General features: G+C 40.1%; 1 protein-coding gene across 1 annotated transcript in view; it reads right to left on the bottom strand.

Moving 5' to 3' along the window:
* AFF1 (ALF transcription elongation factor 1) overlaps nucleotides 1–16166 on the bottom strand; it is a 127053-nt gene that overhangs the window by 20798 nt on the left and 90089 nt on the right. Inside the window, exons 9-12 of the mRNA XM_007465723.1 lie at nucleotides 10022–10076; nucleotides 9859–9896; nucleotides 7420–7576; nucleotides 1203–2141 (exon numbers count right to left, since the gene is read on the bottom strand). Of these exons, the coding sequence (XP_007465785.1) occupies nucleotides 1203–2141; nucleotides 7420–7576; nucleotides 9859–9896; nucleotides 10022–10076 (1189 nt within the window). The remainder of the gene's footprint in view (nucleotides 1–1202; nucleotides 2142–7419; nucleotides 7577–9858; nucleotides 9897–10021; nucleotides 10077–16166) is intronic.

Raw genomic sequence — 16166 nt, 5'->3', positions numbered from 1 at the left:
AAACAGCACTGCCAACTGGCACTTGATCCCACCCCACTGGACTTGCCCGCTGCAATTATGGTGGCAATACACACCCTCACGTCTCATTCGACAAGGTGCTCGAGAAACTGTCACCCTTTACTATTTGGTAAAGTCACATTATATTTTTAACCTAGTGGAGTAATCAGTCAAATCAGACATGACAGCAGTCTTCATGATCTTTTTGTCCTTGTTATTCTTAGCTCAACTTCCACAACTGAGTAAGAGTTTTTTATGTATTTATAAGAGTGTTTATATTCCTTCTCAGTAGGCAAGAGTTGGCCCTTCTTGTGCCTTTCACTCTGAATCCTGGGTAGGTTGGCTTGGGAATGCCACTGGGGGGAAAACTCACTAATCTTTCACCATCAAGAAGCAGCAAAAAAAAATATATATCAAGAGCTCAATAATTCAGAATAAAGATCGAAAGGAGATTATTCAAAATAGTGCACGTCCAAGTAACAAGGGTCTTAAATAATGCAGGGATTATTATTATTTTACTATGTTCATTCCTTAAGTGAAGCTTCCAAATACTATGAAAAATGACAGATTTCAATACTTCACAATGTACCATAACAGCCTATATTACCCAAAAAAATGCCCTAACCATCTCTATAATAGCTCTAAAACTTTTTTTCATAATGCTCTGCTCATTAGTAAAAGTCATTAACAGGAGTCACAAATTCTAAATCTGGTGGTTTCAAATTAATGAGGTGTTAGGTGGCCATGAGTTAAAACATGGATATAATATCAGTATCAAAATGATCAAACTACAGGAGTAAAATTTAGTATATAGCACTCCTGTCAGTAATTCAGAATTAACATTTCAGTTCATGTAAAGTTTATTAATTTCTAGGGCAAAACCTAATGAGCCAGATGGTAAATACCAGTATTATCACAATAGATAAAAACATACCCTTAATGCTATATTATTCTAAAGCAAGATATCCTTTTCAATGACTGCCTCATCTTTTTTTCAAACTAGCAAGACTTAAAGCAATCTGGCATTTATCAACACTTATGTGCAGTGAAAGACTAACTCTGGTATAGTCGCAAAGGCAACATGGAATCCAAAGATTTCCAGCCTCTTCTAAGACGATTCAGGGTTAAAATCAAGGGCCAAAGAAAGCCCCAAGCCCGCAGCAGGTATGTTCCACACTGTAGGGGAAGGTCAGCCCCCCACTCACCTTTCTCTTTTTGGCCAACTTGCTTGAGTTTTCTGAGCTTCTCTTCTCAGAATCTGCCTTCTTCGCTGCTGAGGGCTGTTTGTCTTCCGGTTTCTTGGGGCGGCTGCCCTTCCCAGGAGGCTGGGGTATCCGAGAGAGGAGGTCCAGGGTAATCTTCACCATCAAGCTCTGCGGGAGCGGAGTGTCCCTGAGCGGGGAGAGCAGCTTGGTGTCTCTCAAAGGCACCAGGGGTTTGTCCTTGCGGCGGTCCTCCTGGACGACCACTGCCAGTCGGCAGCCACTAGTCCTGGCGCCGCCGCTGCGGGCAGAGCCCTGGCTCTGGGTCAGGGGGACGAGGGCAAAGTGCTCGGGGCTCCTGTCCTCCGCCGCGTCCTTCGGCGGTGCCTTCGGGGCCGCTGGGGGGCCGCTCCTGTGCTTCTTTCGTTCGCTGGGGTTGGGCGCCACTGGTTTGGGCTCACGGCTCTCTGCGGCACGGGGCCGCCCTTTCGTCTTCACCTTGGGCTTGTCTTTGGAAGGCTGGTCTTTGGAGATTTGGGGAGGAAGTCCGGGCTCGCTCTCCACCAGCAGACTGGCGCGCGCATCTGCATGCGCATCCGCATGCCCAGGGGCGGAGGCCTTGACGGGCTTCTTGGGTTGTTTGGATCCCACGGTTTGCCTCTGTGGGGGCTCCTGTTGGGCAGGAGACTTCTGACAGCTCCTCTTGCCCGCATGGGGGCCTTCGGAAGGCACCCGGGGAGCTTTGCTGGAGCTTTTGGGGGGAGGCTCTTTGGACTCCGAGCGCTCGTGACCTCCGGTGGCGCCGTCGCCACCCCTGCCTTTACTGTCCGGATGCCGGGCCAGGGGCTCGGTGCTGCCCGGGGCCTCGGCGGGCGGCGCGGGCTGGCTGACTTTGGTCAGCCAGTTGTCCAGCTGCCATTTGTTTGTTGTCGGAGGTTCAGGCTACAAACAAGGAAAAAGAAGATAGGGTTAACTGACCAATAATGATACTCTTCTGGGTTAGTCACCCAATCCTATAGGACTGGCCAGGAGATGCAATCACTCCAAACCTAAGAATTCAGTTCCTTTTGACCCCCCTCTAATTATAGGTCAAATTCTATAACAATTAACTCTTAAAACAATCTTCCAATTTTTTCATGCTACAGGAATTTTGCTGTGGCTGACACTAATAATAGACCATTACATACTGACCAATGTAGACCACTGGCATCTGTGGAGAAATCTGTGTAATAAATATTTTGTTCCACTGGTAATTACCATATAATTTAAACAGAATTTTCACATTTTGGCTTGTGAACTATTGTCAGAAAATGGTAGGGAAAAATGAAGACTAAAAAGAATCTTTTCATCAAGGATTTTCAGAAGAAGGTCAATGAATAAGTCTTAGTGATTATGGATGGGGTTTCACGCTTTATCCCTTTTTTTGATGTACTTGTCAATTGAAAATGACTTCCTTCAAGATGATTTTATTTCTCTTATTCACTTAAAAATATTAATACATGACACAGCTTTCACTTTATCACAGATACACTGTCTTCTGATTTTCAAATTTTACAACTGGGTAAAAAGAACCAATTGAGGTCACATTAGCCAGCCATTAGTCCCACTTGAATTCTTTAAAAATCAAACATGAAGTCTCCTGTTACAGGCAGTCTCTGAAATAGCACCTATTTTTCTACAAAACACAGGGAGGCTCCAGAGCACACAATTAAGAGCAGTGAGATGATACTGATTATCTGTGCAACTCACTTGGCAAATAAACAGAAGTCCCTGACTTCTCCTGTATCTTAACAGGAGATATCTTGCTAAAATCTTTGTTGCTAACTTACTATTGATGCATCACACTCTCTCTCTCCACATGGGATATTAGATCTTATTAAAACAATGATGAGGACATCTTTATCTCCAAATTCTACTATTATGTCTTGCACACAGTGGTGTACCTGAGATATTTATTTGGGCTTTTTCATGGGTGTATTACTGTACCTATAAATTTTATGCTATTTGGGAAAATATTCATGCCTTAATAAAGTAAGTAATGATTACTTTTTTTTAAAAAAAGGACAGTATGTCACTGGCATGCTTCATGCTTTTAAGATCCATTCTGACAGGTGGTTTGTATAAATGACTAAATCATTTCCACAACACAACAGGAAGTTAATCAAAAATATCTCACATGGAATTAACTGATTAGATTGAGTAAGGAGCTCGCTCCAGTAAGTGGATGATATAGGGAAGACTGCTAACAATTTTTCCAAGTGGAAACAATTCAATTCTATAAAAACACGCAAACGTAATACGTTTAAGATACGTGGATATAACGTAAAGGCTTTGGGGCCAGGAAAAGGTTAGGTAATAAAACGATCAGGTAGCTAGGCTGGGCTTTGTGTAATTGTAACAAAATAGAACTAAGAGGAACTCTAAGGAACTAGGTAGGATCATACTTTGGCCAGAAAGAGGGCTACAGAATTGTGGGGTTTTTGTTTTTTTCCCTGCTTAAGACAACATACCTTCTTTGTAGTTCCCTCCACTTATATCAACTCTATCCCCATGCTCTCATTTGAAGTTCAGAGCAGGAAGAGAGACAGGGAAGAAGGAAACTACTCTGACAAAGTCCCACATAATCTAAAACTGCATTCAATATTCTAACAAAACAGGATGGTTGTTTAGGGTAGAGAAAAGATTAGCACACCATACCTACCTACTTGTCAGACATTATTTCTTGAAAGATTTGAGGGCGTGGTAGTTCTAATGGTTAAATGATTGGGAACAAGGCATTAAGATATATCATTTATATATTGGGAGACTGGGAGATTGGGATTGACATATATAACTATTGATAACTATGTATAAAATAGATAACTAATGAGAACCTACTGTATAGCACAGGAAACTCTACTCAATGCTCTGTGGTGACCTAAATGGGAAGGAAATCCAAAAAAAAGGGGATATATGTATACATATGGCTGATTCACTTTGCTGTACAGGAGAAACTAACACAAGACTGTAAAGCAATTATAGCCCAGTAAAAATTTAAAAAAAAAAAAAAAAAGGATGTATCACTTATCAATTACCTCAGGAACCAAATCCTTCAAACCCTTTCTCGGGAAAGGTATAGAGATCTTTCACCAGGGCTACGCTGACAACTGCACTGCAATCAGTGACACTCTTGCTCTACAGAAGAGTACTTACACATTAACCAAAAGGGAAAGTCATTCCTGGTATAAATAACATCCGCTTCTCCCCCCCCACACCCCAAAACAGGGCAATTTAAGATACATTTAGTAGTCCCTAAAGGAATGTCCTGGTTACAGAAATAAAACATATTTTCTTCTACTGCGGTACTGAAAATGTCCAGAAGGGAGGCCTATGGCCCAATTGCAGGGTAAAACTGAGTTGGTGTGCCCAGATAAGAGGAAAGGGTAGGGGTGATCCTTTTTGTATACCTACTACAAAGATGTAAAATGGATAGAATTCCTTTAAGGTTAGGTATTATTTGGGTGCTGGGATGGGGGAAAGTTTTACATAAGGGATTGATAAAAAACAGATTTTAAGATGAATTTTAAGAGTGTAAGTGCTGGAGAGGATCAAGGTTTGGACTTTCATTTCTTCCTCAGCCTTTCCCCATGCCCCACCCCCAGCCTCCCAGTGCTGGATCAACCCAGACACTGCACAGAGGAGGTGCAAAAATATATGAGCATTTTAATAAATGTTTGACTGTATGTCTCTTTACTTCTCCTAGCTTCTGGAATTGGCAAAAGTTCATGTATTTTAGAATGAATTATGATTTTGAAAAAAAAGTTTTGAGCTATGCACAACATATGTCTTTTGTGTGTTGTTTTTTTTTTTGTAAAACATCATAGTTGTTGTGAGGCAGTACAACTCCAAAACTTGAGAAAAGAAAAAAAATAGAGAAGTAGCATGATGTAGTAGGGAAAAAAAAAATGGCTTCTGAGTTAAACGGCTGTGGGTTTCAGTCTTAGTGCTGCTACTCCTTACAGGTGAAAAGAAAGCTCCCAACCTTCTAGGGTTGATGGTTACATTACGTAATATATGAAGAAAGTGCCAAGATCTTAGTAGATAATCGACCACAGTTGTTTACTACCAAAGAATTAGACAATGAATAGATTAGAAAACTAAGCAGATCCCTGAATAACAGAATAGAATCATTTTTCCCTGAACTTTACTTAAGCTGTAAAAGGGCGATACGTCCCATATATTCTGAAAAGCTGAGATTTACATGCTGACTCACTATAAAGAAGAGACTGAAAGTGGTTTTTCCCCAAGTTCACCACCAGCCCATTGGCACACATATAACATTTCAGGTCTCATAAGGTCACTGGACAACTTCGTCAAATGAATTTAAAATGGAGACTTAAGGAGCAAATTCCTTAGCATTAAAAATAGAATAAAGAAAAGGGTGAGAAAGTTAAAACTAGTAACTATGACCTATTATGGAATTCACGTAACACTCAACTAACACAGGTTTACAATAATGCAGGTATTTATTTTAAAAGGAAAGATAGGTTGTTAAATAACTGGGAAAAATTAAAGGTTTAAAATCTAGACAAAGACAAAAATATGCCTGAGGAAGTCAAGCCTTGGTACATACCCAACAAAACCATACTCAAGTCTAGATTTGCACATTAACACAAATATACAAATATGAGCCTATTTAGGAAAGTGATTTTAAAAAGTAAAATATGACGGGAACATCATTTTTCATCTAAGAGTCTCTACATCTATTCTATTCAATAACCTCGTGAGCAACAAGATGTAAGTGCTTCATTAAAACAAACACCAGGTTAAATTTTTCTTTCAAGTTTTAATTATCCAGCCAAGTCTGTGCCATTTCCATTTTATTTGAATTGAATTTTGATTTAACTGGATTCTCTTGCTTATATCAGTAACCAAACAAGCATGCAGATTTTTCTTAATGAATAAGGTGAGACATAAAGCAATGATCTTATGAACAGTAACATGAACAAGCACACAATTTCTCTGTAGAGCATATTCAGTACCCTTTTCCCTGGGGCACAGAAAAATTACTTCAACAGCAATTAGTATCTCAGGAGAAAACAGAGAGCCCCCAGAAATACACGGAGTAGCTTCTAAAGTCTGAAAGGCACTTCAAGTGCAGCTAATGCTGATCTATGTTTATTCACTCCAAAAATAATTACTGAGCACTTACTCTGTGCCAGACATAAACTCATATCTAACAACAACAACAACAACAACAACAAACCGATGCTCAGGTATTTTCTTCATCCTCCCTTGCCCTCGGACATGGTTCCTTAGTCTCACTACATCATCTCCAGATGGATTTGGTTAATGCTCTAGTGCAGTGACCTTGCTTTCTAAACAGCAGAGACAAACACTGAAAACTTTAACACTTTCTTAATCAGAAAATCTCATTTCCTGGGATTCCTACCTAAATACAGAGAACAGTTTTCTCTATATCAGCTGGTCTAGTTCACTAAAAATGTCTTCCCCAGCAAACATCTTACCCTGCTACTCTAAGTTTTGAAGACATTTGGCAACCTTGTTAGTTGTTACTACATTAGTTTTGTTCAACAATCCAGTAAAGAGCATAAATTCTCCAGATACATTTAGTGCTTGAGATTTTCAGTCTCATCTGTTTATCTTTACAATATCTCCCAAGGGTGGGTGACAGGAAAGCACTATTCCTATTTTACGTGGGACAGTGGAATCAAGAAACATGGCCCTGGCGAAATTACATCGCCATCAATTTAAAGCATGGCTTTTAGTGATTCAAAAATAGAACCTCTTACGGCTTATTTCTAGTTCACGTTCCTGCCCTTTGCTAAATCAGGCTGTCTCCTTTTGATTTAATTCATGCATTCCTAAAATTTCAAAAAGCTTTCTCATTAATATTAAAATGGCAGCCTACTGAAAATGATTTTTGGGTTTTTTTTTTTTTTTCTCGAAAGAAGGGAAAAGAAAATGGGGTGTATATATTCTCAGTGAGTTGCTCTTCAAAACAGCTCTGGCAGCAACAGGGAAGAACCTATCATTTTCAACAGGAGAGAAGACGTCTCTCCCAAAGTTCCACAGCCCAACGCCACGAAACAAGTAAACACGAATAGCCAGCAGCGTGCATGGCGGCCGGAAAGCGCCGCCCCCAGGACGGAGCCCCTCAGGCAGCCCGGGCCACCTGGGGTCGACTGCGCTCCCAAGAGCGCCCGGAGCAGACCAGTACCTCGGGAGCCGGGGCTTCTCGAGGCTCGTTCTCCTCGCTGTCACTGGAGCTGCTCTCGCTCTCCGAGTCCGAGGAGCTGTCAGAGTCGCTGGTGCTCTCCGACTCAGCGCTGCTGGAATGTGCTGAGGCCGCGGCTGCCGGCAGCGCCTGCGGAGCGCTGCGGAGCAAGCGAGAGAGTCAAAGACCCACGCGAGGTGGATTCCTTCCCTCCTGACTCCCTTCCTTCTTTGCCCGTTTTTCTGCTACTCGAAAGAAGGGGCCTCAAAGATTACCTAGCAGTACTAAATGACCATGGCAGCCAGTTGAGCGCAAGCAAGGCCCATGGTGGCTCAAAACTCAGTGAAAAGCCTTGCAACAGCTCACCAGGTAACTGCATAAAAGAAGCCTGGGGAATTTTTCTGAAGCACACTGAGAACTATGTAAAATGTAAGTGAGATGCGGGGTGCTTCAAATCAGGCGTGGACAAACCATGGCCTGAGCTGGCTGCCTGCTTTTCCAAATAAAGTTTTGTTGGAACACATTCACACCCAGTATTTTATGCATTGTCTGTGGTCTGCTTCTATACTACAAAAGCAGAGTTGAATGCTAGCTGCAACACAGACTTTATGGCCCACAAAGCCTAAAACCTTGACTTTCTGACCCTTTAACTTTGCTGACATCTGCAATATAAAACCCAAAGGAGTTAATTTATAAAAGAATAGCCAATCCATTAAAGTCTTCCTCTATTCTCCATATGAGAACCAACTGTAGAGAAGTCAGAGACTGCTGAACACAAATGGGGTTCCTTTGGAAAGTGGCCCCACAGGCAATCCACTCACACTTCTTGGGCAGAATGATAAAATGGGCCGTTCTTTATGAGTGTGGCTTAGGATCACGCCCAAATATCAGCTGAAGTAGAGAATAACTACACTTCAAGTTTTCAGGATAGGGCAATAACTCTAGGCTTGTGAGAAAACACCAAGTGATCACACTGCTGGACACACAGAGAATTTCAAAGTGCACCTTAAAACCTTGCCCTAGATGGAATTAGCCACAGCAGTAAATCAATAACTATAATCATGAAAGCCTCCAAATCTACCAAAAACATTTTCAAGATAATAAATTTATTAAATAACTATATTAGAATAACACAAATTTATTAGATAATAATAAAGTGACTAGTTGAGACAATTTTAAAACAAACACTATACAAAAACAGAATTTTCTCATGTCAAATTTGTGGTAGCTGAAGAGCTTAAACCAAGTGATGGTCAAAAACAGATATACTTTCAGTATTATTCCTGCCTCTAATTATACCCCCCCCCACCTTGTTTTTTTTCCTTTTATTCCCTCGTCCACTTTTCAGTTAGGTTACTTTTGTCATATTTTCTAAGTCGTTACAAGCCACCAGGAATTACTGAACAAAATGGGATATAAATAAGCAGAGCTTACGAATCCTTAAGACCTCACATAATTATGCATGATCTTCCTCCACATTAACTATAACCTCAGCTATATGAGAGCAAGGTTTTTAGTGCTGAGCTTGTCTCAAAATTGATGACCACATCTCAAGGGAGTAAAACAACTACAGGGTAATTTAACTCTTTGTCCACGGAGGACAGGTATTGGCATATTAAATCATTAAATTCAGTACCAGAGGAAATGGTAAATAAAGGTAGTTCAGATAGTTTCCGTTTCTAAAAACGAAAGCATTACATTTTGTAAAATATGGCTAAGCTGTTTACAAAGTGAAAACAGTGCCATTTTCCATCATACCAAAATGTACTACAGGTTGTCTTTTTTTTTTTTTTTTTAATATTTATTTATTTGGCTGCTCGGGTCTTAGTTGCGGCATGCAGGATCTTTAGTTGCAGCGTGTGGGATATTTTAGTTGCAGCATGTGGGATCTAGTTCCCCGACCAGGGATCGAACCCAGGTCCCCTGCATTGGGAGCATGGAGTCTTAACCACTGGACCACCAGGGAAGTCCCCTGCAGGTCATCTTTTAAAGCAACTGAAACAATTAGAAAATTCATATAACTATGAAGACAGGCACTATGGAAAACAATTTCTAGAAATAATTCAGCTTTAATTTTTGAAAACAGAGCAAATCTGTCACTTTCATAAAAACACCGAGCTCTTCAGCATAACTTTTCAAATACTGGTTACATAATACTGACGAAAGTGATTTAAGCTTATTTTAAATGCTCAAATTTTACACATAGAAAACTGACTAAAGATTTAGGTGGACGCAGGGACTCTCTCTCTCATAGAGTTAACAACCTCTCTAGGGCTGATTTAAGCTTCCAAAATATTAAACAGGTACTTTCTTTTAACTGTGATCATCCATCTCCTTCTCCCATGAAGAAGCTATGAAAATACTAAATAAGGCTGTAATTTCCCCATTTGGTAGAAAAAAGCAAACATTTTGTACAGATGGGGAAAACCCCAAACACAGTACCTTGGAGGTGCAGATGTGGACGGAGGCTTCTCTGGGGTCTAGGCATTCACAATAACGGGAAGAAGGACCAGGAAAAAAACAAAAATCAGGTTAGGACAAGCGGCTCAGAAATGTTACATGGATTTAAATGAATTCCTGGTACTGTGGGGTGTACAGAACTTACTTGATCGCTGTCACTGTCCTCACTGTCACTGAGCTGAAGGTCATCTTTCAGCATGCTAGAACAGGCAGGGATACAGACATTGTAGAATTTAAAATAATGTCTAACAACTTCTTTTAGCATGTAAACATAAAATATGTTTAATGAAACAAAAGAGGGGTGGGACAGGTATAAGTTTTATTTATTCATCAAATGCTTTATTTTCTTGGAAATGTTAAGTTTTACAATTTTAACACAGAAACTAGTTCAGTCCAAACTCCTTAGCATTTCAAAACTGAGTCTTTCACATGTACTGAGCATTAAAAGCAGAACTACAAGTTCTGCAAGTGATTTGTTGCCAGCCCTGAGACTAAGGGTCCCAGGTCCACACAAACAGAAGAAACAACAACAACAAAAATAAATAAAATAGAAAAATATACAGTACCCTCAAATCATTTTCTTCTATGGTCTCTAACAACTAGAATAAATGATTAACCATTAAATGAGTTAATATTGGATGAATATCTGTAAAGTACTTAGAACAGTGCCAGGCACTTAAAAAGTGCTATATATGAATTAAATAAATACATAAAAATACAACTGTCACCAAACAGTGCAGTTATGTTACGTTTTTGTCCAAAGACATTATTAATATTGAACTTTTTCACACACACAAATATCTTCTTCTGGGTGCTTGAACACTAATCCGTGAAAAGAGCAGTAATACAAATAATACTGTTGTCTAAAAAATATGTTTAACCTTCCTGCTATCACTCAGGTAAAAATAAAAACTCAGTTCATGTCCTCAAAGTTATATTAATACTTCTCTATAGGCATTCAAGTTTACGATGAACCTAAATATTAAAAGCAAACATTTTCCAATCTGTACTTGTTTACTCAAATCTTAGCCCCTTCCCTACCCCCTCCCCTTTACCTTTTTTTCATGGAGATATCCAACATCAAAGGAATGAATCAGTAATTGCTCCCCCCAACATCCCCCAAAATTTACAAGCATGACTCTTTGAGGAAATATTATAAGTGAAATTGGAAAAAAAAAATCTGCTTGAGTATTACTGATGTTCCAAAAAGCAAATTATATTAAGAAGTTACAATCCTTCAGTATTTCTAAAAATACCTCTTCAATATTCTGACCAACGATTTTTATTGCAAACCCCCTACCTGCCACTAAAGTAAGCAGGTATTATTATTTTGGGAATCCATGGTAAAAACCACTATATTTTCTAATGAAAATAAATGATAAAACTTGGCTCTTTCAAAAAGACCGCCTACATGCAATGTTGTAATTCTGCCAAGGACTTATTTTCACCAACAAATGCACTAAAAACATCTTGTGATAAGTTTCTTTTAAAAAATAAAAACTGTTAGCTACTTGTAAATGTAGATCTTGCTCAACATGTAGCTAGTAGAAGCTAAACTCCTATTTTATCAAGGCTAGAAGACACAGCCTTTGGATGTACAACTTGGCAGCAGCAATCTTAATGGTGTACAAGAAGTCACTCAACAGGTTTACTGCTAAAAATGGCTTGGCTGGGATACACACAAGCAAAAGATATATCTTTGGAATAAATGTTAGGTATAAATACAACCAGAAAAAACAAATCTGGCAAAGTATATTCAATGTTAACCAACAACAAAACCACAGTAAATGGACCTCTTTATTTCTTAGTAACTGGGTTTGTTTTGTATAAAGCTGATTTGCCTTAATTTCCTGAAACAGCAGTGATCATGTAATTCAAACACACTTCCTGTTGCATGCAGTGGACTACTAAATACCTTGTAAGTTGTTTGCTTAGCTACTGAATGCCCAGTTTCCGTACATATACTCTCCTCAAGTGCGAAAGTATATGAGATATGTTCAGTAAGTCAGAAAGTATATGTTCTGACTTTTAGCTCCACTTGCTCTTAGGGAACAGAAGGGACCATAAATATGCTGTCCCAGGGCTTCCCTGGTGGCACAGTGGTTAAGAATCTGCCTGCCAATGCAGGGGACACGGGTTCGAACCCTGGTCTGGGAAGATCCCACATGTCGCGGAGCACATAAGCCCATGTGCCACAACTACTGAGCCTGCACTCTAGAGCCTATGAGCCACAATTACTGAACCCATGCACTGCAACTACTGAAGCCCGCACACTCTAGGGCCCGTGTGCCACAACTACTGAGCCCACATGCTGCAACTACTGAAGCTCACACGCCTAGAGCCCATGCTCCACGAGAAGCCACTGCAATGAGAAGCCCGTGCACTGCAACAAGAAGCCCGTGCACTGCAACGAAGAGTAGCCCCCACTTGCTGCAACTAGAGAAAGGCTGCATGCAGCAAAGAAGACCCAATGCAGCCAAAAAAATAAAGAAAAAATAAAGAAAAAGAAACCCCTTATTCTGAACACCAAAATATGGGGCAATTCACTTAAAAAAAAAACAACAAAAAACCTTAACCAAGTTTTGTTAATACAGAAAATTAATCATAATTGCCATCACGATTTTTTTTTTTTTTTTTTAAAAGGATCTGTATAGTTGGGAAATTTGTAACCTGATGACAGGTAAAGGTTTTATGTTTAAATGGATCAGTTGCTAAAAACCCCCCTACTGTGCCACAAATAATTATATTTGAAGCCAAGCATATCACTAAATTACTACTACACTTCATATATTATATTCTGTATATAACAGACCGGTCCTTCAATGTCAAGATGACAAATTACAGCACATCTGGGTGAGCACCTTTGCACCCACTAAAAGAGAAGCAAATCTCTTAGATCTAGTCTCATTTATACCAATAAAACCTAGGTCAAGAAACATAAGACCCAAGGGACATACTCAACTGTAAGCTTTTCTGAAGCAGGATCAAGTCATTTTTGTCTTCCTATTTTCTTTATCTAGAACTTGGCAGGTACCCTAAGAAGCTGGATGAATGAACAGCATCCCTTTTTCTGAATAAGTGACAATACCACATAGCTGTGCCCTTTATGTAATCTGAACTTAACAGGCATTGCTTTTACCCATAACCCCATGGGCTGACTCTGATCACCCCCTCACATTCTAAGGATGGGGAAACAGCTCAGAACAGCCACCTAACTGGCCTAAGATCATGAAGCTGGTATATGCTAGAGCCTGCATGCAAAAGCCATTCCATCAGATACCATCTCCTTGCTCTGGCCAATATAGGACCAGTGGTTAGAAAACCCAACTGCGGGAGTGAAATCTAAGTTCCAGAACCCACTGAGAGAAAGACTCTGGTTTAAAAGAAAACAGGAACTATACTGCTGGAATAAAATGAATACACTATTTTTCTCCTATGAAAGTAAATGAACTTTAAACTTTATATACTGTTTAAACTGGTTAAATAACTAATTTCATTTCCAAACTCCAAGCAAACCAGTTATTTCAAAGCATATGGCACCATATGGCTTAGCTTGGCACTGTTCAAAAGGAGACAAATGCTCAGGTAAAGCAACTCTTTGAACTATCGTGTAGGTTTCACATTTTACATTATCAGTTAGGTAAACTTCTTACTTAAAGGTTACAAACAATCCTCAAACCCCTTTGTACAAATGCATTCTTCAGACAGCTGTTCTGCAAAGCTGAAAGAGCTGCACACAGGTTCCGGCAGGCACGCTTCAGCGACTCAGAGCCCAGTTGTTACTGTGTGAAGACACACCAGACAAGCCTTTATTGCTCTTCCATTCCTCCTTCGTACTGGGCTTACCCAGAGCTTCAACTGCCAATATTCTGTAACATCTCAATTCAGAACTCCAAAACTATTTCAATACACTGATTTCTTAGCTTAACATTTCCTATGATCGGGCCATACCTTTTATTTGGAAAAGAGCAAGTGAAGGCAAGCTCACGGTACTTAACTTGCAGTTAACAGTCACAACCCTGGTATTAGATGTGCTCAAAATGGCAAATAAACTGATACCTACTTTCCAGAAACCACTAATGAGCATGTGAGAACATATTTCCCTTTTTTTTTTTTTTTTTTTGCACTACGCAGGCCTCTCACTGTTGTGGCCTCTCCCGTTGCGGAGCACAGGCTCCGGACATGCAGGCTCAGCGGCCATGGCTCACGGGCCCAGCCGCTCCGCGGCATGTGGGATCTTCCCAGACTGGGGCACGAACCCGTGTCCCCTGCATCGGCAGGCAGACTCTCAACCACTGAGCCACCAGGGAAGCCTATACTTTCCTTTTTTGATGCAGGGCAGAAATAAGGACTGCAAATGCTTTTTGTAGGAGATGATGGGAGGTGACAAGTTAGGAAGAGGGCTCCGCATACAATCAATTTTTAAAAATGGAAAAGCAGACCTTAATCCCTTATGACAACATACAAGGGGGACTCTCCAAATGGTGACAGCAGTTGGCAGAATTCAAATTCATGGAGAGACAGTCTACGGGAGATGGTGGACTAACAGGGCAGAGGGAAAAGTGACTTGGTACATGATTCACTATAGTAAATGACCTAGCAGTTGATACGGCAAAATTGCGGCCAAAGGTATAAAAGATTATTTAACTCCATGGATGAAGTGAAGATTAGAAAAATCACAAGAGTATAAATGAGGGAAAAGTTAAAGTTAATAAATAAGACTAAATCATTAGGTACAATAAATAAGGTACTAGTATAAGATGACATACTGGACAACTAGAAAGAAAATCTAGAAAAATTATTGCTGAAAATTATATTTTTATTAAACATTGTTTATAGGTATTTAATCAAGTTTATGTGCAATGTTTTTCCTTCTACATTTATCCTGAGTACTTACTATTTGCCACGTCCTGCTCTAGACTTTACAGATACAACTCTAAGCAGACAGAAACCCCTGCTCTTATGCACTCAGAGTCTAGGGGAGGGAGATAAATAACCAAACTATATTCTTTCTCAAGGGAATGTACCAACTGCTTTTAGGGCTAATAAAAACATATCTTGCTCAATTTTTCAATCTATGCTTAAATTAATCTGGGGTCACTTACTGTAGTAAATTAGCAGCATGATTAAAAATGAGACTTAAGGGCTTCCCTGGTGGCGCAGTGGTTGAGAGTCCGCCTGCTGATGCAGGGGACACGGGTTCGTGCCCCGGTCTGGGAAGATCCCACATGCCGCGGAGTGGCTGGGCCCGTGAGCCGTGGCCGCTGAGCCTGCGCGTCCGGAGCCTGTGTTCCGCAACGGGAGAGGCCACAGCAGTGAGAGGCCCGCGTACCGCAAAAAAAAAAAAAAAAAAGAGACTTAAATAGACTCTTAAGGACACCCTTAAAACCATGTTTTCCAAATGCAAATTAATACTTCAAAGCAGTCACTTCCAATAAGAATTACTCCCTAGCAGTTTTCAAACGTCTTCCGAGCCTGTAGTCCATCAAGCCCCTTTAAAGGTGGCAATTATTATCTGCCTCCCTCTCGTCATTCAGGCTCCAGATCAAATGTCACCTTCTCCGAGGGATCTTTCCTGAGCCTCCCAGAAGCATCACCACCACCCAAAAAAAAAAAAAAAAAAAAAAAAAAAACCCTGCTTCCTCAAGTCTGTCTCTGTCACATCACCTAGTTTGTATTACATGCCACCCGCATTGAGTTACAAGGCATGGTAGACAAGGACTTTGTCTCACTGGCTACTATTTCCCCAAGTACCTAAACCAGCACTGGGCATACAGCGTGTATTTAATAATTATGTACTGAATGGATGAGTGGAAGCAATTTTTGGAAGTATCTCCAAATAGCCTGGCATCCAGCCCAGAGGCCAATATTTATATAACTGGGGTCAAAGCATGTTAAAGAACGATGAGAATGACTTTTCTTATGTAGAACATAAGCAAACCCATTTATGTAACACTTACCTATTATACACCAGGCACTTGATAAATTTATTCTTCTTGTCCATTTTATTTGACCTTTGGTCTAAGACCAAATACGGAAGTATATGTTATCCTAAAGGGGTGCTCCCAGAGTAGTTCAGCCATCATTTAAGAAATATATATAGCTCCAAGAGGAATACTTTGAAGAAGATGATCTTCCAGCACCTTAGCAGTATTTTTATAATTATTTAAAATATGCTTCATTTCATAGCCTCACCAAAATATCCCTTCAATATTATGCAAGTTTCCGGCATAAATTTGTATACAGTGTTAAGTTAAATATTGTCCTGCAAGGGATCCTAGAATATTGTC

The sequence above is a fragment of the Lipotes vexillifer genome, unplaced genomic scaffold, assembly GCF_000442215.2.
Source record: "Lipotes vexillifer unplaced genomic scaffold, Lipotes_vexillifer_v1.1 scaffold301, whole genome shotgun sequence".
NCBI lineage: Eukaryota > Metazoa > Chordata > Mammalia > Artiodactyla > Lipotidae > Lipotes > Lipotes vexillifer.
This window is presented reverse-complemented; position numbering and strand designations above follow the sequence as displayed.